This window comes from Tenebrio molitor, chromosome 3 (assembly GCF_963966145.1).
Source record: "Tenebrio molitor chromosome 3, icTenMoli1.1, whole genome shotgun sequence".
NCBI classification, from domain to species: Eukaryota; Metazoa; Arthropoda; class Insecta; order Coleoptera; family Tenebrionidae; genus Tenebrio; species Tenebrio molitor.
Window position 1 is genome coordinate 24,304,616 of NC_091048.1, and position 24,708 is coordinate 24,329,323.

Genomic DNA, 24,708 nt, shown 5'->3' on the forward strand with positions numbered 1-24,708 from the left:
GGTTATTAAATATTCGTCTTGTTATCAATTTCGTAATTGATTTAGTGCAATTCAGTTATAAGTTATAACCTAAAATAATTTGAAACAATCGTGAATGCTGTATAGATTTGTTGGGTAAACCTGACGTAACATTTAACTTTCTTGTGAATTTTTAAATACTGACAACAAGCAATGAATGACAGAAATGATATTTGACACTTGCCAGTGCCAGTGTAGTGCGGGACCTTATCGCCGAAAGGTGGCAAACAATTTTTTCCGATCCAAGTAGGTACCCTACGACACCACAATCATTTTGGAACACTTTGTACCACTGTAATCTCTAGTAATCGAAGTTTTTTAACATTCACACTTCATTATTAAATACAAAGAAAAATTGTTTTGGTCGTGACGAAGTTTGAAGTCATTGCTGATTTTTTTTTCAATCCTTACCTTACAATTTTAGATAGTACCCAATTATTAGGTACCTGTCTTATTTATTTTAACAAGTCTCCGATAATGTAAATACGGAATTAATTATTTAATATATTATTTGAGCAGCAACGACCTTTCCAACGTAATTAAAATATACAGGGTGTTTCTTGAAAAATTAGTTTTCTCGGATCACGTCCTTTTTTGTGGAAAGAACTGTCGAAGCAGGGATGTCAAAATTAAATTTAACAAAGAGACGCCCTTATAAACTGATGCACAAATGTATGTAACGTAAAATGTGGTTGTAATTAACATGCCTTGCAACATAAATTAAAGATTTAAACTGACGTCAGTAACACGAAGTACATGTGTTTATTTTTATTTATTATGCAGGGTGTCAACACAACAAGGCTCACCTTTTTTACTCTGCAGACGTACGAACTTTGTACATATTTTTTGTATAATTTTTACTGAACCGTTACAACCATTACTATTATTTCCTGTTAGTCACTAACATTTCTTTTACTTTTTGGTTTATTTGGGAGGGTGCGGTTTTTTGGAGCAAGCTTTTCGAACAGTTTTTGGTGTGCTGGCACGCACACACATCCACATTTTCCTTATGATTTCAACGTTACGTCCTCGTTTTGGCGTAACATCTTATTTTTTGTTGTTGTTTTCCAATCACGAGAGTGTGCGCTGTATTGTTTCACAGTTTTCTGCGTGTTGCACACAAAAGTCGGCGATGTTGCAACTCCTCTTTTTTCTTCTGGTCTGTTGGCAACATCCGTTCTGGGGCCGTTATCTTGGCAACAATTAGTTGCACAGTATATCCGCCGCCATTTTATGACGATGCGTGAAGCAATCTAATTAAAAGAGAAAGAGGCGAGGAAAAAGGAAGGTGCACACAAATAAATGGAATAATGGGGATCGACGAAACCAAAAGTGACTTCGTAATGAGACTTTTGTTTCGACCGGCGGGTACGACCTTCGTCGCGTGGGAATCCATGATCGAGGGGTGCCACGATGCTAATTAGCGATGTCGCAGTACTGATCCCGGCGTTGTTCCATTGTTTTCGATGCCCGCATACTGCGATATCGTCGGAGGACGACGGGTGTCTATTTCGTTTTTTTCACGTATCTAACTAATTGAAGTGCAGTACTTGTTGGGTACCGAGAAGACGAGAAAATCGAAGCGCCGACGCTTCCGTCGCTTCTGGGAACTCCGCGGGACTTACTTAATTCGATTAAAACGTCGCGATCGACGCCACCCGATTGGTCGAGACGTGGGTGGATGGACACGTGTCCAACTGAAACGTTCAATTATGGTACACGGGATTAGAGATTGTGGGAATTAGACGACACGGACGCCGACCAGTTTGTGGGGACTTTTTTTCTCTCAAGGCCAAAGAAAATTCATTAGGTTTATGTAACGTGCTACATGTAATGGGACTTGTTCGCTTGTTTCGGAAAAAAAAGACTGTCGAGGTGGGACGACGTGATCTTTTAATTTAATGCAGGCACGGCCATTGTCACGTACACGGAGTGATTCACAAGCTGTTGTCTTTTTGTCTCTGACCTGCCACACTGGACATGTCAAATTTTGGACAACCAATAAGATCAAAAATAAAAAATACATACATACATATAACGGTCTGCATTTCTCAGGACTTAATGAATTTAAAATGTTTAACCACATTTTCGGTTTATTGACTTCTTGAAGATACTACGGTTTTCATATTATGATGCATTTCAAATTCACCCTGTATATTTTTTTGAAAAAAAAATTGGCCTAAAAGATTTGAAGCTAAAATCAGAAGAGTAAACAATTTGGCAGTTTCAGTGGTGGATTTAATTCTGGAGGTGGAACCCTTGTTGACAGTTGGAATTTGTTTTCGGGAGCGATAGGAAAGTGAGAGGGATTTGACTTTTCGGTCGTGGCAAATCGGCTCAGACGCGTTACGGTTTCTTTTCGGAAAAGCTTCGTCTATCGGTCCCTCTGTTGTCAATTTCCACGGTTCACTAGTTCTCCAGGTGCTCAATAATTTTACACAATTTGAAAATAAGCACCTAATTCTGGACAAATATCCGCAACATTGTCCCATAATCCGCTTAGCCGTCCCGTGCAAATCCGAAATTGCATCCAGCCATTGCGGTAAAGTGGTTACCATTGAATCTTTAAGTGCTTCCTTGACATATTTCCGTATCGATTGTTGCGGATAATGGGCCTTCGGATGTTTACCGTCGAGGCCCCGTCCCGAAGACGTGCGTGAAATTTAATAAAAAACCAGCCGTGAAATGTTTCAAATTTATGCTTACACAAACTGGAGCAATGTTCTGTGAAATTGATCGGTTATGGGTGGGCGAGGCGAGGGGCCCGAAAATCGATCACAACCCACCACCAACCCCTCCGCCGCGAGGTGGCTTCCGGCTGGGCACAGTTCGGAAATCTGTTTCGAAAATTAAGGAGTCGCTAGTCGACGGTGTTTTTGGGTGAATACCGCGGACACACGGAGTACCCACTGGTGAATGTTTGCATGCGAACAATTTTTTTTTCTCTCCTTCTTACCTCCTCTCTGTATACTGCATGACGCTTGTTTGTGATGGGTAGTTGTGATCGGGCATGGTCTCCGGGAAATTTCACTTTTGACCCTGGCGCAGAGCTTGTTAAAATTCTTCGCCGTAATTAAGCCAGCTCGGGTAAATTCTGAATTTAATTACGCATAAGACGGCATTACACGTTAGACCACACACGATTGTCTACGCTTTGCTTGGTTAATTACGGACAGTGTGACAAAGCGATTAAAAAGCATCGAAGATCATCGGATGGGACGACTCGATACGCTCTCTTAATTAATTGTCCAAATGCAATCAAATCGACCAGGGCAAGATGATCATTGTTGGACTTCGTGTGATAGTCGAGATAAACACAAAAAACTGCTGATTTTTTATCTAATCTTATCGATGGGGTTTATTTAATTTTTCAATACAGCCAAACTCGAGTGGCCAAGCTTAGTCGACTCTTTATCGGAAATAATTCGCCAGAATTGTTCCATTCATGATGTTTTTGCACGAGCACCGATAAGCCAAAATCAAAAATACAAAGGAGCTTGTTTCAGATTTTTATAAATATTTCCAACCTGCATCTTTTTATATTTATTTTACCAAGAAAATACTACTTTAACGTTATCTGTTCGTGGCACAGGTAATTGCTTGAAAACAAGAAATTAGAGCAAAAAAAATGTCGCGCAGTTGCCAACCTCAACTTCGTCTCGGTCTTCAATCTCTGGGCTTAGCACAAAAAGACTCACTTCTACTCTTAATGATATCATCTACTATTTCTATACCTTGTGATAATAATCTACACAAAAAAAGTGTAAAATCTGGCCAATAAATTCTACTACCAAAAGGTCATGTTTTCCACAAAACAAAATTTTCCAAGACTTAATTTAGTAGCAAAATAACTTCTTTTTTTAATTAATTGTGTTTCCTAGTGGAGTTGAGTTATTTTTTTTTATCAAAAAAGAAATACCTACTTTTCTGTTTTAATTATGACAATTTATTTTAAAATCCAGTTTTCTGAAAATTTCTCAAAATTTGGAAAAAACAGGGTGTCTCAGCTAAGACTTTCGAGTCTAATAACTCAGTTATTTTCCAGCGGATTTTTGTGAAATTTAAAATGCAGAGATTTTAGACGGTGAAGAATGAAATCCCATTAATGCAATCACCCAAGTCTTAAAAACGTAATTTTTACATACCTTTTTAAAATGTTGAATCAAGTAAGATTTACATAAAAATTGATCGTCAATAATAAATGCTGTAGGGAAAAACTCGTCCTTGAAAGACGTCTGGTTTGCAAGAAAAAAGCAAAAAACTGTGTTAAACATGGCTGCAAATGCAAAAACGTAGACGCGTATGAAACAAACGCGCAATTTTGCAGAATTTTGGTCATCCCTTTTCGCAGAAGCGCAGGTGACATATTTGACGTTTATCTTGCTAACCTTACAAACACTTACAAAGTTAAAGACAACATTTGGACGTAATTTATTATACTGGATGCTTTAATTCTTCCATAAAGGACTAAAACACGATTGGGATATTTTTTAGCAAGGTAATTTAGTTCACGTATGCTTCCTGTGTCTTCAAATAAATTGACGACTCTCTTAACCTTACATTTTGCAAAGCCTACATTTGGATACTGTTCCACGAGAAAACGAACTGTGTCATTGAAGTTCTTACGACCCTCTCCATAGGCATTTTTTTTTCCTTTTTCAACAATATTGAAATTTCTGCCGCTGTAGTCTATTTTTAAAGTATTTTCAATACATTTTCACAATTTGACGTTTCTAATAAAGCGCACCCAATTTTGACAGACTTTAAAGGGTGTACAAAATGTTGCTTGGCAATTAATCATCAATTGTTTCAAAAGGTAACTGCTCAAATAGCTTCAAAACATTTGTATTATTCAATAAATGTATTCAAGCTCCGTAAAGTAGTCTTCGAAGACAGGTCAGTCACTTTTTATGGAACATTTTATTTTCGTTGGTCTGTAATAACGTCTTTTTCCTTTGGTAGATATAGCAAAGGATTTTCTTTCCTATAGTTGATATGTTTGTTTTGGTCGTTCTATAGATGAGTCTTGTATTTCCTTTGTACGTTTCACTATTGAATAAGCTTTCGTTGTGCAGATTTTTGGTCTTTCTTGTGCCGTCTAAATTTTGATTGACTTTACGAGTCTAAAAATGACGAAAGCTTGTCAGGTGTATCGATTTTGCCTTGACGAATTTTGAGCAGTCGATTGTCCTCCCATCGAATGACAAATTAGCTTGAGCATGTTTATAAGCTTAAGGGGAGTTGTCGTTCGCCTCTAACACGTAACATATTGTCTGACATATGTTTTTTTAATTTTGTCCTTAGAGGGTAGGGAGTGCGTCAATTGCGGTGCGACGAGCACGCCGCTGTGGCGACGCGACGGAACAGGACACTACCTCTGCAATGCGTGCGGACTTTACTACAAGATGAATGGACAGAACAGGCCGCTCATCAAACCCAAAAGAAGACTGGTAAGTGGACTGATAAAGTAAAATGAGATCGCGAGAAAAAAAAAAGAGACGGGGGTGGGCCGCGAGACGCGAGATGCGAGATTGAAGAGTCCTTTTGGGGAATCGCGGTGGGTTTTGAGATATTGGGGCCGGCCCATCGGCTCTGGCGGATTAATCCCGGTCGAATTTAAATTAAAAAGTTAAATGAAAAATTGATGCATGTATATAAATGCGTGCACGCCTCGGTTCTGGGAAGCGATTTCGGTTGCTGCAGAAAGGCATTTATTCAGTGTCACTAACTCGCCTAACAAATGGGATGAGTGTACGGCCGTAATCGTCCAGAACTCATTAGCCTATGAAGGAGCCCATTGAAATCGCTCCTCTCTGCTTCGGTCTCCTTCTCTCGGCGAGAGTTAATTTTAAAAACGTATTTCGAGGAGTAAGTCGCGATGTCGCTTCTGATAAGGCCATGCTACTGCCCGGCGTGAACCTCGCTTCACCATTGTGTCTGAAATATGACGATAAACATCGCTGATTTAGATAAACCAGACCACAATGCCTCAAAGAAATGCATAGAAAAATAACACACACACACACACACAATACGTCATGGAGACGAGCCGGGAGCACAAACACAATTCAATTTGCCCCCGATGCGTACACATCGAGGTGAGAGAGAAGAGGAAAAAGCACGAAGAGGTGAATCGTAATTGTTATTATGATGTCGGACGTGATCGAGGGTTTTGTGCGATAATGGGGCGTCCAATTATCTGTCGTCCTCTGCCGAAATTTTTATCTGCCCGCGCAACATTAACATTCTTCGCTCGGTGTGTACAAGACGGTGCCATTAAAAAAATCGTACCGCTTCTTCTGGGTAGCCTTCGTAAACAACAACAAATCAGCCGCTAATGTCACTATTTCGCGAAATTGCGCTTGCATGGGCATATTTGGACGGGGACGGGTCACGATGAAATCTGAAAGATTTGTTTGTTTTTGGAGATGTTTTCTGTTTTTAAATTGTTTTTATTGTTTCGAATTGCTTCCCCTCCTGAAATATCATCAAATGATTTTTTCTGATCATGGGATGACAATCATAAATAATTTGCAAAAAAAAAAGAAACAATCCGTTGAGAAGACGGGCGTATCCGAGTTCCTGCCGCCGGTCACTTCTTTACCTGCATAACTTTTATCAACAGACGAGTTCCTCCCGAGGTTATCGGAGATTATCGCGGCAGGTATTCGGCAGGTGGTAGCCGGATTAGATTATAATTATTTTTCTTAAATACATTTCTCTCTTTTCATTCAAATGTAAGGTTAAACTCCTTACATTTTTCCAAAATTAATTTCCACATGTAGCAATATACAGCATTGCTCTTATTAGGAATGGGAGCAAAGGCTAACGGTACATATTGGTCATTTTCACTCAGAATATGTTTAACATCTATACTGACTCTCTTAAAGAAATAATTGAAATAAACATTTTACTTTGAAATGGTTATATTAAGTGGGATTTACCCCCGCACCCCACTAGATAAGACAGCGTTTTAATGATTGGTTGCAAAAAGTATGTCTGTGACATCCATATAATTATCAAGAAATCTTTAGATTTAATATTTTAGGAAAGGCAATATCATTCCAAATTATCAGATAGTTCTTATCGTCACCGCTAATCCTTTACTGTTAGTACCTGCGGCAAAACCCCAAAATTTTTAACCGCCGGACGAACTCGGCTGCGCCAAGATAACAGAAAATCTCAGAAAAATTAATACGAATAGTTGTTCTAAAAGATTTGCCAATTTGTTCTTGAACATCAACACTTTAAAAATAGGTGGAATAATAAAATCAAAAGCGTTACTTCGTCAGCAAGCGAATGGAAAGCATGGGAAAATAGTTTTAAAGGCGTAAAAACTCGAAATTAACCTTTCTAACTTGCTGAAAACTTTCTACAAGTCAATGTTTTAATCGTCGCTTAGACTGTTAATTATGACCTCTTCTACCATATGTTTCAATGAATTTATGTCAATAGCGGTTATGAAAAACAAAAGATTTAAAAAGGTATGGCTTGACTTGAATAATACAGCCGTAAATGTCATTATAGATCAAAAATGATTTTGGGCTGAGAACAGTTCCTATATGATTGAGTCACCCTTAACAACTTTTGACCGAGGTGCGTTCCCTTAGAAATGTTCTTTTTGTACCCTCGAATCTAGATCGATTTTTTATATTTTGTAATCCATGCTGAAGTATGAACCCTCACAAGAATTATCATCTGTGAGGCATATTTAATGGTTGAAATCATCTGAAAAATCGGAGGTTTTTCGTCTTTCGTCTATAACTCTAAAACTAAAAGAGATTTCATACGGCATTAATTTTCGTTGCTTCATAACAGGTCTTACGTGAAATAAATATTGTATGAAGACAAAGCAACATGCAACAAAAAAGATGTTTTTTGAAAAAGAAATGTACCTATGATTTTTCCATTCGCAGTCTTGTAGAATATAATTAACGAAGATTTTTGGCAATGAAGCATTTCGCTGTTTCTTTTACTTTTCGAGATATAAGCGAAGAACAAAGAAGTTCCTGTTTTTCCTATTTTTAGAGGGTGATTTCAACTGTTAAATACGTATCTCAGCACCTAGTTTTTGGGGGTTTATATACAGGGTGTTAGTAAATGGTTGGGAATAAATTTCAGGGTGAATTCCTTACGAAAAAATGTGGCTTAAAACCTAAATAAAGTTGTTCGTTAAAATGAGTAGTTTTCTCAAAAAAAAAAAAAATGTGGTCCACTGTTGGAGAATTTCTCTAATTACATAGTTCATTTGTTGCCTAAAATCGTATTAGTTTTGATTTTTTTTTTAATTCCACGTTTAAATTTTTTCTTTAAACCATTATTATTTCGCAGTATTTCAAAAAAATACGGATATGCCAGAATACATTTTTTTTTTTTTTTGAGAAAACTACTCATTTTAACGAAAAACTTTGTTTAGGTTTTAAGCCACATTTTTCATAAGGAATTCACCCCGAAATTTATTCCCAACCATTTACTAACACCCTGTATATTTTAGTGCGTATACAGCAAGGAAAACCCCCTTCTGAAAGAAAGCAGAGTTGCATTCGAAGTGTTTTTTTTTTAAATAAAATTTCTTAAATAGGAGTTAGTCTTAGGAAACTTGAACTTCTGGAATTTATTCAGTGAACGAAATTTTAATTCACATTTTTAAATGTCCTAACGATATTTTTATGTATTGATGTCACAACTTTTTAATGCACATGTTGTACAAGTAGAGAACAAGTTATTAAAAAAATTAATTAAGATATGTGTAAAGTAAATTAACCGATATCTACTTATAAATGACGATTTCAACTTTTTCTGTCTCATTTTCAGTGTATTTATTTTTAATTTGTTTGTATGACATGTATATTTTTTTCAAAACATGCCAGTAAAAAGTCAAGAACTAGATGTGTAACTAATGATGGAATTAAATATATCTGCAAAACACACCACGTATAAAGAAAAAATGTTAGTTTAATATATCGCCCGTCAAAGTTGGCATTGAAGAGGTGATTGTGAACGCACCACTCGCCAGTCTGCAGAGTAAAAACACTAATAACCTAAAAAGTGAGGTTAGATCTAAACCGCTAATCCGTAATCCGTGGTGCGTTCACAATCGACTCTTCAACGGCAATTATAAATCAACACCCGATATTTAAAACGCGATTTTTTTTGTGTGCATTTTTATGGAAATCCTCGAAAAAATTTAATACACCTCAGGTTGGCGCCAAAACCTTTTGCCAATTTTGAAATTTAGTTAAATGAAAAGCGCCAGGTGTAGCGGACTGTTTTTTGATTTTTATAGCCTCCGAAGAACGATTGGAAAATTTTTATTGCAACCACCAATCTCCACACAGGAATTAATTAATTCTCATAGAGATTTCTTCCCAAACCATGTCGAATGGTATGCACATAAAACATTTTGCGAGAAAAAATAAATTTATTACCTAATAAAATATTTTCTTGAAAATTCACCCATAAAATCAAACCATCTGTAAACGGTTAATTAAAAAAAAAAAACATAACGACTGACTGTTAAGTTAACCCGTTTTAATTTGCGGCTGGGACTCTTATAAAAAATATATAAATTCACTGCATCGTACCTACTTCTTGAAATCACTGACGCAACTCTCATGATTTTGATTATTTCTGGATGCAGTACCGGCCGCGGTACTCCCGGAACGGTCGTTACACAATCACGAGAACTAATTATTGCAAGGAGCGTACCGTTACCGCGTTTGATTTACAGGTTGGCAGTAGTAGGTACAAAAAGCTCGGTGTGATGGTGATTTTTTTAATTCGACCGTGTCCACGACTGAAAGCTTCGAAACCGTCCGTTTAAAAAAAATGATGGACTGCAGTCAACGTGTCAATTATATTCGCCTCGTGGGCAAGTGATGATTTGTGTCTTCACCTAATCAGCAATATCGCATTATTAATAAGGTTTATGGCCCATAAATCTCCTATTAAAATAATAAATACGCTTCTTACGTTTAATTATCAACTTCCGCTATCGAGAGAGTGGTTGTGATTAATTCGTGGTCCTGTAACGATCTGGTTTTGGTACCACCAACAAATAACGTGGCTAGTTTATAAATAGTCCGTGTGTGCGCGAGTGTGTTGGTACGAGATCTCGGAGATACCATACAGTAGGATTATTATTAATCACGGTGCGCCCCAGGGCAGTGCGTCCAAACACCTGGACCGGTGCCATTGTTTCAGCTTTTCGGACTTTCCTCGTCTGCACGCGGGGCATTTTGCATATTTGATTTATCGGTCGGCCGTTTCGCGCTTGCATAAATCAAAAATCGACCAAATAAACATTTTTCACAGTGCCATAATTCTGTATGCTCCCGGTATCCGTGAACAACGTCGGTTGTACAGTTACCGCGGCTGAACTTGCCCGACAACAAAATAAAATTGCGTATGACGTGTTTGACATTTCAGGAGGAGCGCGCCGCGCTATTTTATGTCTTAGGATAGTCGGACGGAAGGCCCTCGGCACGGACTCATTTTGTTTGTTTACGGGACCGGCGATTGTGGGCCTTACACAACCGCACAATAGATACGTGGGGCCCCGGGGCGGATAATGTATGTTAATATATGTGCTCTACATATTATCTTTGTCGGCGAGTTCGAGGCCCTCGGCGCTGACCGCTGTCTTCACTCCTTCGCATCTGACACCGATGGTCGTGTGTACATTTCTTCTTCTCCGCATTCTGTCGCCGCCGCCGCCGCCACCGCACCTTCCACGGGAATCAATTAAAATGCAAAATACTCATCATTCCGATTCGAATCATTCTAACTAGCTCTCTTGTTTGATATAAAATTGGCCATCTGATCGTCGTTAAATTTAAACTAGACACCGCCATAAACGTGAGTTAAACGCTTTTACGATCGATTTAATGTCTCCACTTGGAATATTTTGAGCGAGGAATTGGTCCTTCGTAGGGACCGCTTTTGTCGACGGCGAATGGCGGGTGCGCAATTTTCAGGTGTTGGACAGACAGACCGCTGAAAAATTTATTGGGATTCCGCTAATGTGCCAGAGACGTGCTGGGTTCGTTGCTACCTCTCTTGAAAAAATCGTTTCCAGATTGAAATCGACATCGGTTGAGAACTAATCGAAATCTAGCTGTTTAAATAAGAGTCGCAATTGCGGTAGCTTACAGTTCTGTAATAATCTGAGGAGGTGGCAGATAATTTGAGTTTTCGAAACGTGACTACTATTTTGCAATTGCTGATTGTGAACAATACAGATTTGTCACAATTAATCAATTTTATAAATCAAAGTTAGTGTATTATCTGGAACGTCCAATAATCTGGCCTCTCAAAATTTCAGAATTATTGAATATTTTGCAATTAATCAAGTTTTCTTATCATCGCTATAAATCATTTGAATTGCTCATTGTGATTTTTCACAACCTAATCATTTTATCGATTATGTATTATGTCAGCTTTCTAATTTGTACGTGGTGAGTCATCATTTTAACAAAATCTATTTTTAATGGAATTTGGGCTGTTGAAGACTGTAGACATTTGAAAATGTTTCGTCTTTTAATTATAGAATAAAAATCGCAGAAATTACTTAATAAAAAACTATGGACAATACGAAAATGTCTCTTGATCTGTCGATTATAATATTCAAGGGTAAAAGGATCTTTTTAGAAAGGATTATTATTATTATTATTATTATTATTATTATTATTATTGAAAGAAAATAAAGGCAGAGGTTTATAAAACCTATTATGCCTAGTAACGGGAGACAGTGTGACAGCTAGGAAAATTGTTTTATAAAGTGTTCGATCGGTAAACTTTCAGTGGCGTAGGTCTACTTATCTGGGGAGTACATCTAGTTTATTTTTAAAAAAGTTTACTGTTGTCGAATTTACTATTTCAGTTGATAGTCCATTCCAGTGATCAAAGACTCTGTTAGATTAAACGCGAATAAGAAGTAATATCTTTCTCAAACTTCCATAGGAAAAAGTTTTGTGTGTTAAACACCGTTCACATAGTTTTGGCCATGATTTATTTTTTAACGTTGGACACACTGATTGATTTCCGTCACTAAAGTGCCTGACATGCGGACCTATCAAAATAAACATAACATGTTGCTGAATTTCCCGAGATGTCTGAGTATTCTTGTATTCTTCTAAGTAGTAAAACTGACAACAATGTACTAGACATTGACGCTATTTATAACCTTAGAAAAACATAACTTAATTCAACAGACTACTAAATTAAATGCGGCCTCCTATTATTATGCCAAAACAATGTGAATGTATTTTATCTGTTGATCGTTGTTGCGAAGAAATTAGAAAAAATATTTTCAAAAAGAGCGAAAGCGAAGGAAGTGGCAAAATATCTAGTTGAATGAGGATTATTTTTCCGGTTTCTTGAATCTTCTACAGAACGGTTTTAAAAAGTTTTTAGTATCTGTAAATCAAAATTCTAAAACAAATCAGGAAAGGACTAAAATTGATGGAAAATCCAATTATTTTGAAAAAATGTAAAACAGAAAAATGATCTTCAAAAATATAGTTGAAGATTAATCCTCATTAAATTTGAAGCTTATTGATAATCTGGAAAGGTTTTTTGTGTCTGTTCACTTCAGTGTCTCAAGGAAATCGGCAAAATATCTTCAAAAGGACTGAAAAAAATGGAAGAGACAATATTGTTGAATGCAGCCATTTTAGAACTTGCAGATAACTAAAAATTTGAAAACAAATCAGAAAATGAATCTTAAAAAGCACTTAAAAGCAATGGAAGATGCAACGTAATTGAAGATTAATCGTCATCAATGTCTTGAAACTTACCTCGATCTAGTTTTGTGTCTGTTTATAATACCCAGCAGTGAGAGGAAATGAGAAAAATAGTTATTCCCTGTAAGAGTGAGGAAGGCAAAGCTTTCGTTCACGCGAATTCAAGTGAACGAAAGGGGCCTTACTCTCGAGTGCTGTACTTGGAAAGTGAAAGCGAAAGAGTTACATTGTAGGTATTTAAAATTTTAAATAAAAATAACATCACATTTCTGGACAGATCTGTTGCTACGGAAAAAATAAAATACAAAATAAGCAAATTTCTGTAACGTCAATAAAGTGGTTGTGTGTCCGTTGTGGAAATTGTGGAAAAGGATGATGAAGTGTTCCTGATGATGTCCTGGAAGAAAATGTGCTACGAGGTACCAAATGTTGCCTAAAAAATCAAAATTACCTTATCAGAAAGAATTGGAAAAATTTACAAGGAACAAAAACCAATGAATGATGGAGAGTGAGCGAAAAACGATGAGCGAAAGTGAAGTGAACGAAAGAGAAACCTTCACCCACTAGTAACTATGGATACAGACTCACTTTCTACGGAAGTATCGAACAAATATTTCTGAATCAAAATAGCAAAAGTATCATAAAAAAACCAAAAGTGATATAATTGAAGATTGATCTTTATCAAAATTTAATTATAGCTAATCTAGAAAGATCGCCTGTTCCGGTTAATCGTAGTACTAAGATCAGAAATAGAGAAATATCATCATCAAAGATCTTAGAACCGATTTAAAAGACGAACAGCTGATACTCCGTCGAATTTTTATAAATCGTGTGGTTCTATTTCTCTACTAAAGATGTTTAACAATCAAATCCGGATCGATTCGGAAGCAAAAGTTTTTAATTTTCACTTCCAAGAACTTTCAATAATTTGACAAAGAGTTGCAAGAGTGGTTTGATTATGGTGCGCCGCGGGTGAAAATTCGAAGCCGCTAATGATCCCATGATCGAGCGGGATCCTCCTCCAGAAACCCGTGTACACGTGGAATGCGTTTCCTGAATGTCTTCAATTGGAATTATATCGCAAGTACATCGATAAAAACGTGTTTTCTATTCCTAATGTCGTTGCCCACACTGTAACGCTATACACCGGCTACTAGACTATTTTAATGATACGCCCACCTTATCGACTCTTGTATTGTGGCATTAAATTATTGTATTTATCATCGGGCAGTCCCACACGGTACGACATAAAAAATTGTCGCATTATCCCATCTCCGTTCGTTTCCCATTTGTCGTTAATTGATCCAGGATCGATTCGGCCAAGAGGCCAGACCTCCGAAACTGGATGTTGCGGTCCACAATAGATCATTAATTGTCGTATTGTGATTTGGAAAGTTAGGCGTGGCGGCGGCGTTATGATTTACTAAGGTCGAAACTGGCTCGACGATTAAAATTAGGCGCATTCATCCGGTAACCGTGCCGCAAGAATTTCGGCGTACCCCCGGGTCCCACGTTCGGACCTTGGCTGTTCGCGGTAGGGAGATCCGCGGAAAGCGCGGATGAGCGTATCGATCAGCGGCGGAAAAAAGCGCGTGTGTCATCGCCGCCCCCCAACGAAACGACGTTGCGAGGGTTGGACGCGTCCCCCGACGCAATCAGTCAGAACAGGTGTCGTATATTATGCAAATACTCGACCACCGTCTTATTATCAGGTTAAATATTTAAATCGTAAGTAGCACCTTTCATTGACGAGTTATTGATGAGGCAGGACGGCGTTTTGCGCCTACGGCGCGGAGCCCCGCGTAAATCTGCCTTTATACGCGCTACAGGTTGACCGCATGCGATTTATGCGTTCTCGATAATTCAACTTTAAATATCGCAGACTGGAAGGCGTTCAACACCTTCACCGACGGCTGTTATTATTGCCGACGCGAAAAATTAATAACACTACCGGCGATTCAGCCCGATTGCTTGTCCCGTCAAAAAGCCAATTTTGATTTTGTTTCTTTTACCGTTGCGCAACGTAACGTAAACGCCCCGCACTCCTCAAATTGATATATTGTTGTTATTTGCGTTAAAGCAACCTCGTGTGACGAATGACAAACAAGTGCAGAGTCGTGGTCGGCAATTATTTATCTAATTCATGGCTTCTTTGAATAGTTCTATGGATTAAGTGGTTTTAGCATTCCGGATGCGAAGACGCGACGACCAACGGAGCAAGTGTTACGACGAGCTCCTGATTACTATGCAAAGACCGAGATGAAATGCTAAAATCTACTATTCTACTTACAAAAAACATAAAGCTTCGCTTTTACAGACGCAGAATGCTGTGCTATATACAGCGCGGACGTAAATTGTCCCTCTCCCCTTATATACCAGGAAAGATAGAGACGTCGGACAAAGATTGGGTGGAATGGTACGGGGTTTACTGGTTTTTAACCGCAAAGATGGCGCTGGGGGCGCAGTCAAGTTTCAATTTCAAATGGCGACAGATGTGTCGCCATTTCAAAGGTCTTTCAATTCTATGTACAATGGTGGCCTAATTTTTCAATTGCATCATCAATAATGTACAAATTATTTTATTCTCGTATTCAAAATAATTTTCGAACAAAAATGACATTCGCGCGCGATAAAAATAGTTGTTTATGGTACTAGTGTGTTAGAAGGCATATAAGTCAGTGGAAAAAACTAAACCAGTTGTTTTCAACACTAGTACCATAAACAAGTATTTTTATTTTCGAAAAATACATTTTAAGTAGAGAAGATTAAAAAATTATTTACGATTCACAAGCAACGGAACCTATGCAGTTCTTATTTGGAATAGATTGTTGCCGACTGCATACAAAACAGTTTTTTTTTGAGACTCCATTTAAGTAAAACGTGCCAGCACAGAGCTACCAACAAAGGAACCAAACAAAAAGCTAAGGTCAAGTGAAGTCTCGCTTCGTGTTTATTTTTTTTTCTGTTAAAAAATAATTTAATTAAAGTTGCACACACAAGCCTTGATTTAGATATCTGTCTGCACACATTGCTAAAATATTTGGCAACATTTTATCAAAAATAAACATGTCGAAATCGCGACCATTTTTCGTTTTGAACGTAATCATCAGCGTTGAGTTATTGATTGATAATTTTTTTATTTGTTCCGTAAACAAACGTGGACATTATGGTAGTCGCGACGCAAAGTATCGACGTATCGCGATGATCTATTGCGATTGATCGACATTTTTGGGTTAATGTAATTAAGAGAAATATTATCGGGGGGCGATAAAATCTCTCCGAACGGGTTACGTCAGCAGTGACACCAACTTATTCGAATTTGTTCGAAACAGCCGAAGTATCGAAATTAATATATCGATCGTCCATCAGTCAAACCTACGGTCCCATCGAGAATAATTACATTTTTATCGATTTTGAATTAGTGTACGGTGCATGATTTATTTAAATTTATTGGGACGATATTTCCTAATAACGATCATTTGGAGGCATCCATCGTGGAATTATGATTTAGAGACAAGGTTAGAATTTTTATAAGGTGCAACAACATGAAAGCGAAACGTCGGTCTTACAAAACATAAATGAAACAATCGCTGTTGATTTGCCGGAGTTTCAGCAACAAACGGAAAACTTCCCATCGTCTGTTATCGTTATTAGTGGAACGATTTGTTCGCATAAATCGGTTTCTAATTGTGCCGTGCCATTAATACGGCATTATCGTAAGTGTATGCACAATTAGGAGGCAAACTGGGTGGTATTCGAAAAATGCCGGCCACAATACATGTAATTGCGTTGAATGGCGGTGAATTTTGGTGGCCCCGGGTACGTACGTGCACACACACGTTTAAACGGTCATTTTTTTCATCTCATTCCGATATTTGACTTTGATTATTAATAATATTGACTTTGATCGATGGATCCGTCCGCCGTACCACTTTTACATTCCAGCGGATCGACAATCGACGGACAACGACGACCCGGTGGCGGCTGCTGCAAACACACTCTGGTACCGACCATCGTAACGCACGATTAGTACACGACAATGAAGAAAAGTACGTCCGCCGGCGGTGTGGGAGAGTTGAAAAAAATACACGTCGGAGCGGATTTGTTTTTTTTCGGAAAATGGTGGTCGGGGGTGAAAATGGCGGCCACCAGTGCAAGGCACAGCGTACGTCGCCGCCGTCATAATAGAGCTGTAACAACGTTTTCCAGACGCCATGTTGCATTATGGCGCCGTCGGGAGCGTGAAAAGTCGATATCGCCGTTGCTAGGCTAGGGGTGCGAAGACCTGCCCCCGAGCTAACTCGCGCATGTATACACGCACTATAACTTACCTGATTCCGTACACATGCAAACATTGCAACCCCGAAACGAGAGGAGCTTTCGAAAATTCCTCTCACCTGAAACACCCTCACGAACACGTCAATGCCTCGGGGCCGCAAGGGTGAACGCTATTTATAGACTGTTGCTTTCAACGTATGCCGAAGTTGTTTAGGTGGAACCCGGAATATCGAGACCGAAAAGTTCGAACGGTAAATGCGGGGATAATGGGTCCGAGGGGTCACGCCCGGGGGATAATCGATCGGACGATTAAGCGATTAAACGAGTGAATTACTAATCGATTTAAGAAACAATCGGAAAACACCTGCTCCCACGGAGGGGTTGTTCGTTGCGGTTTTTTCCACATCCCACCGTCTAACTTGCTCCTGCAGGAATTTCATTCATTTTGTTGCATTTTAATAAAGTACTTACATAAAATTTTCAACACGCCACCTCTAACGTGCAAATATTTTTCTTTCCTTTGTCTCTGGAAGTTCGTTTCCGCTGAAAAATTTCTTAAAAATTAAAAAAAACAACAGTTCGTGCGTTGCCTCCGACAATCCGGAACAATAAATCTAGCGTTACCGTACGCGTACGGTTGCGCCCCAACATACGTTACGGCTCGTTACAGACAACATACTTTCATGCTGGTCCAATTCGCTCTTCTTAATTTCATGCGATACGTTATTAAAATTTTTTCCGTCGGCTAACCATCCCGGATTTATGTGCCTCTCCCGAAGTCTTCGTTACGCTACGTGTTTCGAGTGAACGAGACTTAATCACAGCGTACAAGCATTTCGAAAATCTGGTAACCAACCGGAGTGATTAAGTGGGAAGTTCACCACTCCAATTAAGAAATATTTAACGTTAATCTCATGCTTGTGATTAAGTTTACAAGTTATGTTGGATAGTGTGTTTTGTTGGTTAAGACAGTTACGTCGTTACTTGTAATGACGTCGTAACAATACAATGTTGCCGAAATGTCTAAATTTGACAAAATTGCATCCGACAACGCTGCACAAAGTTCCCCCAAACTCTCCTCATTTCAAATTCTTTCTACTATAGTGGTGTTTACAATATTTTGATTTTAGAATTCCGTTTGGTACGTTGGCGTTTGCCGCCTTTTACACCGCACGACAAGTACTACCGAATCTGACACTTGATACGATGTAGTAACTGTCAGATGGTTTCGACGTGATGTAGTCTCTCGAAGCGGCAAAATGTTTTGTAATTCCAGATTCGTTTGATCTTTTTTGGGCTTTTTCCGTTTCTCTCGATTTGTTCTTCTCGAGCGTAAATCTCTTTCTGGGGAGGTAATGAGTTTCGAGCGGCGATAAATTACGATCAATTACATCAGGCTCGGACTGTCATTTAATGTGATTGATTAATCCGCGATGGAAATTTAAATGCATATTTCGTCGAGGACGTTATCGGGTTTCTGTGTAAAGCGATAATCAGTGCAGTTAACGGTCGATTCAGCGACGTGTACGATCCTGCTGCGGTTCGGGAAAAGCGCTGAAAGCCGGAATCCCATCAGCGGTTATGGTTTCGTGAATTCGTTAAACAAAGTGGCCGTCGAGGAACCGTCTTAATTAACATGCTCTGCGCCGCTGTGTAAATTTAAGCGTTTCTGGCCAATTAATCATAACGATGTCGAGTTAACGGTGTTTTTATTACATCGCGGGATCGGGTCCATTGTTCTGCGCGACATCACAATCGTCCGTTCCCAGATAGTCGACGTCGGTTTCAGGGTGGTTCGCGGAGCGAGGTGCAGACGACTTCGGTGGCACTCGCCATCCCGGTGTAGCTATTCAGGTTTTTGTCTCTAACTGAATTATTCGTGTTTGGTAGAATGTAAACTCCCCGAATCGGCGCTGGGTTAGTTAACATATGCTGTCAGCCGGCCACGAAAACCGCATATTTACTAACTCGGTCGCACTTTTAGCATTTTTAGCAAGCGAAGAGGTCCGCATTTTATATTCGGCGCGTTTTTTTGCCTTCGTAAACATGGTTAAATCTTGTCGGGTCGCGGTCTCGTTGTCTCGCCGAAATAATCAGCAGGAGGGACCTCTCCCCCGTTCCATATACCTCGGTCGGTTTTTATCCGTCCTGATGGCAGTGTAGGTGCATTTCCGTTAATAAAGAGCCAGACTAAGTGCACGTATGAGTAACAAAAAGTTAACAACGGACCGGGTCGATCGTCTATGACTATAATTTTCGTGTTGGAGCGGGACCGGGAGGTGGTGTTGTGTTGTTGGTTCTACCTGTGGTGCGTGGATCGCTGCAATATCATCTCAGATCGATCGTGATAACGCTGCCATCTTGTTAACTTGTTAACGAAACAACTAATGAGTTAACTCATGATGGACCGAACCGCGTGTTGCAAGTCATACTAGGACCTGTTCCTCTTGTACGCTCTGTTTACTTGCTCCGAAATCTAATTTTCGACCAATTATAACCAACCCAATCCGACGAATTATCACACCATATGGTACGCGAAATGCCGAAACGTTGCCCCATCATCCGTCCCCCATTTGCATTTTCGTCAAGCGCCTGGCTAGAACAATGGTCGACGATATCCCGCCAATTAATCTTATAATATGTCGCGATTATTACGCAAGCACGGTCTTTTGTTCGGCAAGTTGCTAAACATGCTCCTGCTCCCACCTCCCCACTGCAATTTTTTTATTTTTTATTGTCCCATTGTGCGCCGCCGTTATTTGTAAAGCGCGCCGTTAATTGAGCAAAACTATTTACGAATTATTTGCGCACACGCGCACCAACGAGTGTTGCCACGATGAGCTTTCGTTTCCTTTTGTCACAAACGGTGGCCCGAGTGGTAAACACTTGTCGAAGAACACAATACTTTAATAAATACCTTGGAGTGCTTTGTAGACGTAATGAGTGGCTTCTAAAGGACCCTGGCGCCTAAAAGGCTTAGACTGACAGGCTCCAGGATTACAGCTCGTACAAAGACAACACGAGACTTTTTTTTTCACCTCTCTCGGGTAGCGTCAGGCTCCTGTTTCTGCGTGTCGCATTACGATGATTTGCAAGAGTACAGAGTTATTTACGATCGTAATGGACACCGACGCGAGTTTGCCGTAAAACGGGGAAATTTCACGGTAGAGTGACCGGCACGATTTTCAACGGGTTCCGATTTGGTTTTAAGAGCGGCGATTTTAACGCCGAACCAATTGAAAGCTGGAGATGGCGGTTGGGAAAAAGTTGATATAAATTATTCGCAACAATTGGACTTGCACGTAATGTTTGTGTAAGACCCGTGGCGTATGCGAGCTACACTTTTCTGCGCAATCCGTTACGTTACGAAACGTTAATTTTTCGCCAACTCTGAAAACTAAATTTGCTAATTTGCCGTCTTAATTGTCTCTTTGAAATGCTGGTAATTGCGGGTAATTACGATTTGTAATGTTTTCGAAAATTTACATGGCAGTTCTTTTCTTGCTTGGCGCGTTAAGGCGGGCGCTCACTAGTCCACGTCGTAGGCATGCGGCCGGATTCCAAAATTATTCTCCAATCAGTTTGGTTTTTCTTACATTCGCACTTATTTCAAAATGTTATTAATTAGGATTACTCACCTGCTGCACACTTTTATTCCAGAAAACTGCATTTTTCTTTTTCAAAATTTGGATCCTTTTGATTTTTTTTTCTAATTGTCTGTCATTCATGGTACACTAATCGCCATATTTAAATTCTTTGAGTAACGTGAAAACTTGTGAACACTAATACTATTCAAGATATTCAAGTTTTCGTGGATACCCACCTCTAATAAATATGATTCTTTAAGGTAACGAGCGTTCAAAAAAATATTTGTGATCAAGTAGGCCATGGTTTTCTCCCTCTCGTACTTTTTTAGCTGATGTGCTTTGACATCATTCATTTAAAGTGCAGCACTAAGAAATCTAGGAAAATTCTAGTTGATAAAAAGAACTGTTTTGCAAAAGAATCAATTCACACCACTGCTTGTTTTTTGAATAAATGACGTTCGACCATTTATGGGTTGAGCTACACCCTACGTTGACGAAAAGAAAAACAAGTTCCAATTTACTTCACCACAAGTTTTTTTTTTTGAACATTTTTTATTTCTGATGAATGATTGTATATTATTTATACCTGAACAACTAGACAGACATCTGGCAAGCCATTTATGACAATTTTTCTTATTAACAATTTGAAGGACCTACAACTTGACAACAAGATGTTGATGCAATTCATTTGACGCATGCAATGCGAGTGGACGTGTGCCTTAAACTGTTTCTTATTTTATGTTCTGCCGTGTAGAGTTTTACTGACGGTGAACGAACGTTTCTGCATCACTGGTGCAATTATGCCAGAACTTGGTACAGCGAACGGAAGCATTTGATGACTATAGCAGGAAATAAAAGTCTTCTTCTGACCATTTCGACGAGTTTTACGATACGTTGCGAAAACTGCTAAATGCAAAGAAACATTGACAATGGTAAAAGGACGACCTACTCTATTTGTATTTTTCGGAACCTTGCGGAATTACATGGCACTTTAACCACAATGATGGGAGGATTATGGTTGTTTACTTGGTATGGAGACAGGGCTGTCAACCCTGCGGTAAATAACCCTTGTACCGATTTCACGACAATAAATCACCGACAGAGACATTTTCGTTGTGCAAAAATCAGAATTATTCGAGCCGTCATCTTAAAAGCCACCTCTAGTATGAATTCCATTAAAGTGTCATTACGTCACGCGTTATTTTTCAACTGTAATTTATGAATTGTTGTCTTTTTAATAACCGCCGTCATTAATATTAATCGTGCGGGTTCAATTTATAGATTTGGAAGTCTATAATCTCGGAGGATATATTCGACGAGGATTCCTGTATCCTGTTCGTTGGAAATCGGATGCCGGCCCATCACGCCGACGTAAATAATTCCGTCTCTTTATTTTCGAAATCGGTCATTCCGGTATGCCTCTAATGGGTTTATAATTTGGAAAGCCGGGACCGATTTGTCATCGGGCGAGGAATTTCTGTTGTACGAATTTTTTTCGAGACTCGGAGGAAAATTTATGCGCCGGTCCGTACCGTCGGTGTTGATTTGTAATTGGCCGACGAAATCCAACGTGTCTTGATAAATACGAGATGCGGCCGCCATTAATATGCAGCACCGAAAAGTTGTCAAAGTGAAATATTTGGAATCAAAAGTGCGGGCGAGATCGTGTTCTACCGAAGCTACCACATTCCAGACAAGAACCCGTTGTGTGCACGACGCGATTTTAACACGTTCTTCGGGGCCGGTGTCGTCGAGGGATTTTTTCTGGTTTTGCGCGATTTTACGCTTCAATTTGTCGATGATGGAACGCACCCCGCGAGGCAATATGGTGGCCAACAAAGAGAGTGGAAATAATACCGTCAAACATTAATAACTTCATATAAAGTGGTCGTGTTGCTTATACGGTTGCAGCTTTATAAAATTATAATAAATTGTCACATGCGGTGGTCCGGACACCAGCTGGGGATTCTTTTTCTTCTTGTGAACGCCATTCAAAACATCGGAAATAAATTATGGACCACGATAAATTGTCGGAGAAAAAACGGTGACGATTTTATTGAAATTTATGCCCACAGTAATATGGTAATTTTTGGCCGAGATAAAAGTATTTTATCGACGATAATATCGGTAACATACAGGCGTTTGACGATCCAATTTATCATTAGCTCGTTTTATCGGTGCATGGCTCGATCGAATTAAAAATGCAGCGATGGTGCCCAAAATCGACGAGAAATCTGTTGACACGGTCTATGATTAAGAGACCTGTCCCAGCAGTCGATGGTGGAGTTCGTAAAAAGGATAAACTGCCGTTGAAGCAAAGCTCTTTATTATTATTGTGATGTTAAATTTACATTTTAAAATTATAATGGTCACAAAATGTCAATTTAAATATTTATGGCACCATCAAATGTTTAACGTCGGACTAAACGAACCAACATTTATTTATATAATGCTACCGGTCTGGGAGGTTTTATTGGGAGTGAATATAAAATCACATTTATGGTACCCACTGGGTAGTACCAGTGGCAAAGAACGGACGAGTGAAATTGTCGTTAAATAAAATGAAAGGAAAAGTAGAAATGAGAAGTGTTGAAATGAGGAAAGTTTTTGAAAAGAATTTTGAGTTTTGAAGAGGAACAGGTGCTGGACAATTGGCTAAGATGGGTCAGGTTCAGGTTGGCGATACTGGAAGGAATGAAGTGCTTCTTCTGGACGAGACAGGAACAAATGTAAATGAAATAATGCATGTAAAAAGAAAGAGGAAAGTGGAAGAATTAAAGGAAAAAGACAAAATCTTTGACTTAGAAAAGACCAAAAGGATACAATTTAGCCGAAAGCTTAAAATGAAAAGAAGAAGGTTGTGAAGTAGGAAATGGATGAAGAGTTCACAAATGTGGAAGATCGTGATAAGGAAAACTCTAGGGTAAATTACGAAAGAAGTGTTAATAAAAAAAGAAATGGAAATATAATAAGAAATAAAAGAAAGTTTTAAAATTAAAAAAAAAATAATAAAACTAATAAGATATGAAATAAATTGAGAAAACAAACGTAAAATACGTACATTAATAAGAAAAACATAAAATACATATGAAGAAGAATTTAAAAAAATGATGAACGCCTTTTAAACATGGGGAAAAATGAATGGAAGAGAAACGAATAAATGAATAAAGAAAGAGGAATAATCTAATTTAGAATAAATAAATAATAAATCTGAAGAAACTGTTAATGAGGTAAAGGTACATGTTTATAAAAAAAAAGAAATAAGCAATAAAAGTACTAAGTGGAGTGGATGAAAAATAAAGAAATGTGGGAAATAGTAATAAATACATTTGTTGAATTAGAACTGGAGCAAGAGTTAGGGAAAAAAAGAGGAAAATATTGCAAAAAGGAATAAAGACATACCTACATATTATACACTTTAGAAGTTATAATAAAAAAGTATAGAACAAATATTAAAAACCAAGGAAACAAAAGGAAATGTTAATGAAGGACAAAGAAATGTGAAACAGAAAGAGAAGCATTTCTACGAGACAAGAGAGAGACACTTTCTAGTTTTTTTCCGATTTACAATTTTCTGAGGCATCTTCCGATATCCATTTTCCACTGTCTTCTGTCATTACATTGTTCTTCGTTCTTCTCGTACGCCTTTGTCCAGCTTCGTCTTTGTCTTCCCTTTCTTCTCCTGTCCTGTGGTGTCTATAATACTTGTTTTGGAAGTTTCTCCTTTTCCATTCGTCCAACATGCCCATACGTTCCCAATTAGTAACTTCTAATGCCTTCTAATTTCTCTAATTCTCTCATTTCTTATTCGTTCTCTTTCTGTTGATCTTCTCCAGAAATTCATTTCCGTTCTAAGGAGCATGTTTTCTGATCTTTTCTTTGGCCATCATATCTCACTACTGTGTGTTATTATCCTCTTTATGGTGGATTTTCTAGTTTGAAACTTGTAATAAAATATTGTAGAAAATTAAAATCAAAAGATCGAAGATGTGTCAAAAGAAAGAATAAGTCTAATGGATAAGTTGAAAAAAAAACCAAAATATACAAAAAATATTGAAATCAGGTTAGACATTTATATCGGG

General features: G+C 38.5%; 1 protein-coding gene across 1 annotated transcript in view; it reads left to right on the forward strand.

Moving 5' to 3' along the window:
* The window catches only part of LOC138125420 (GATA-binding factor C-like), a 61,131-nt gene that overhangs the window by 15,042 nt on the left and 21,381 nt on the right, over window positions 1–24,708 (forward strand). The window contains exon 4 of the mRNA XM_069040719.1: window positions 5,323–5,468. Within this exon, the coding sequence (XP_068896820.1) occupies window positions 5,323–5,468 (146 nt within the window). The remainder of the gene's footprint in view (window positions 1–5,322; window positions 5,469–24,708) is intronic.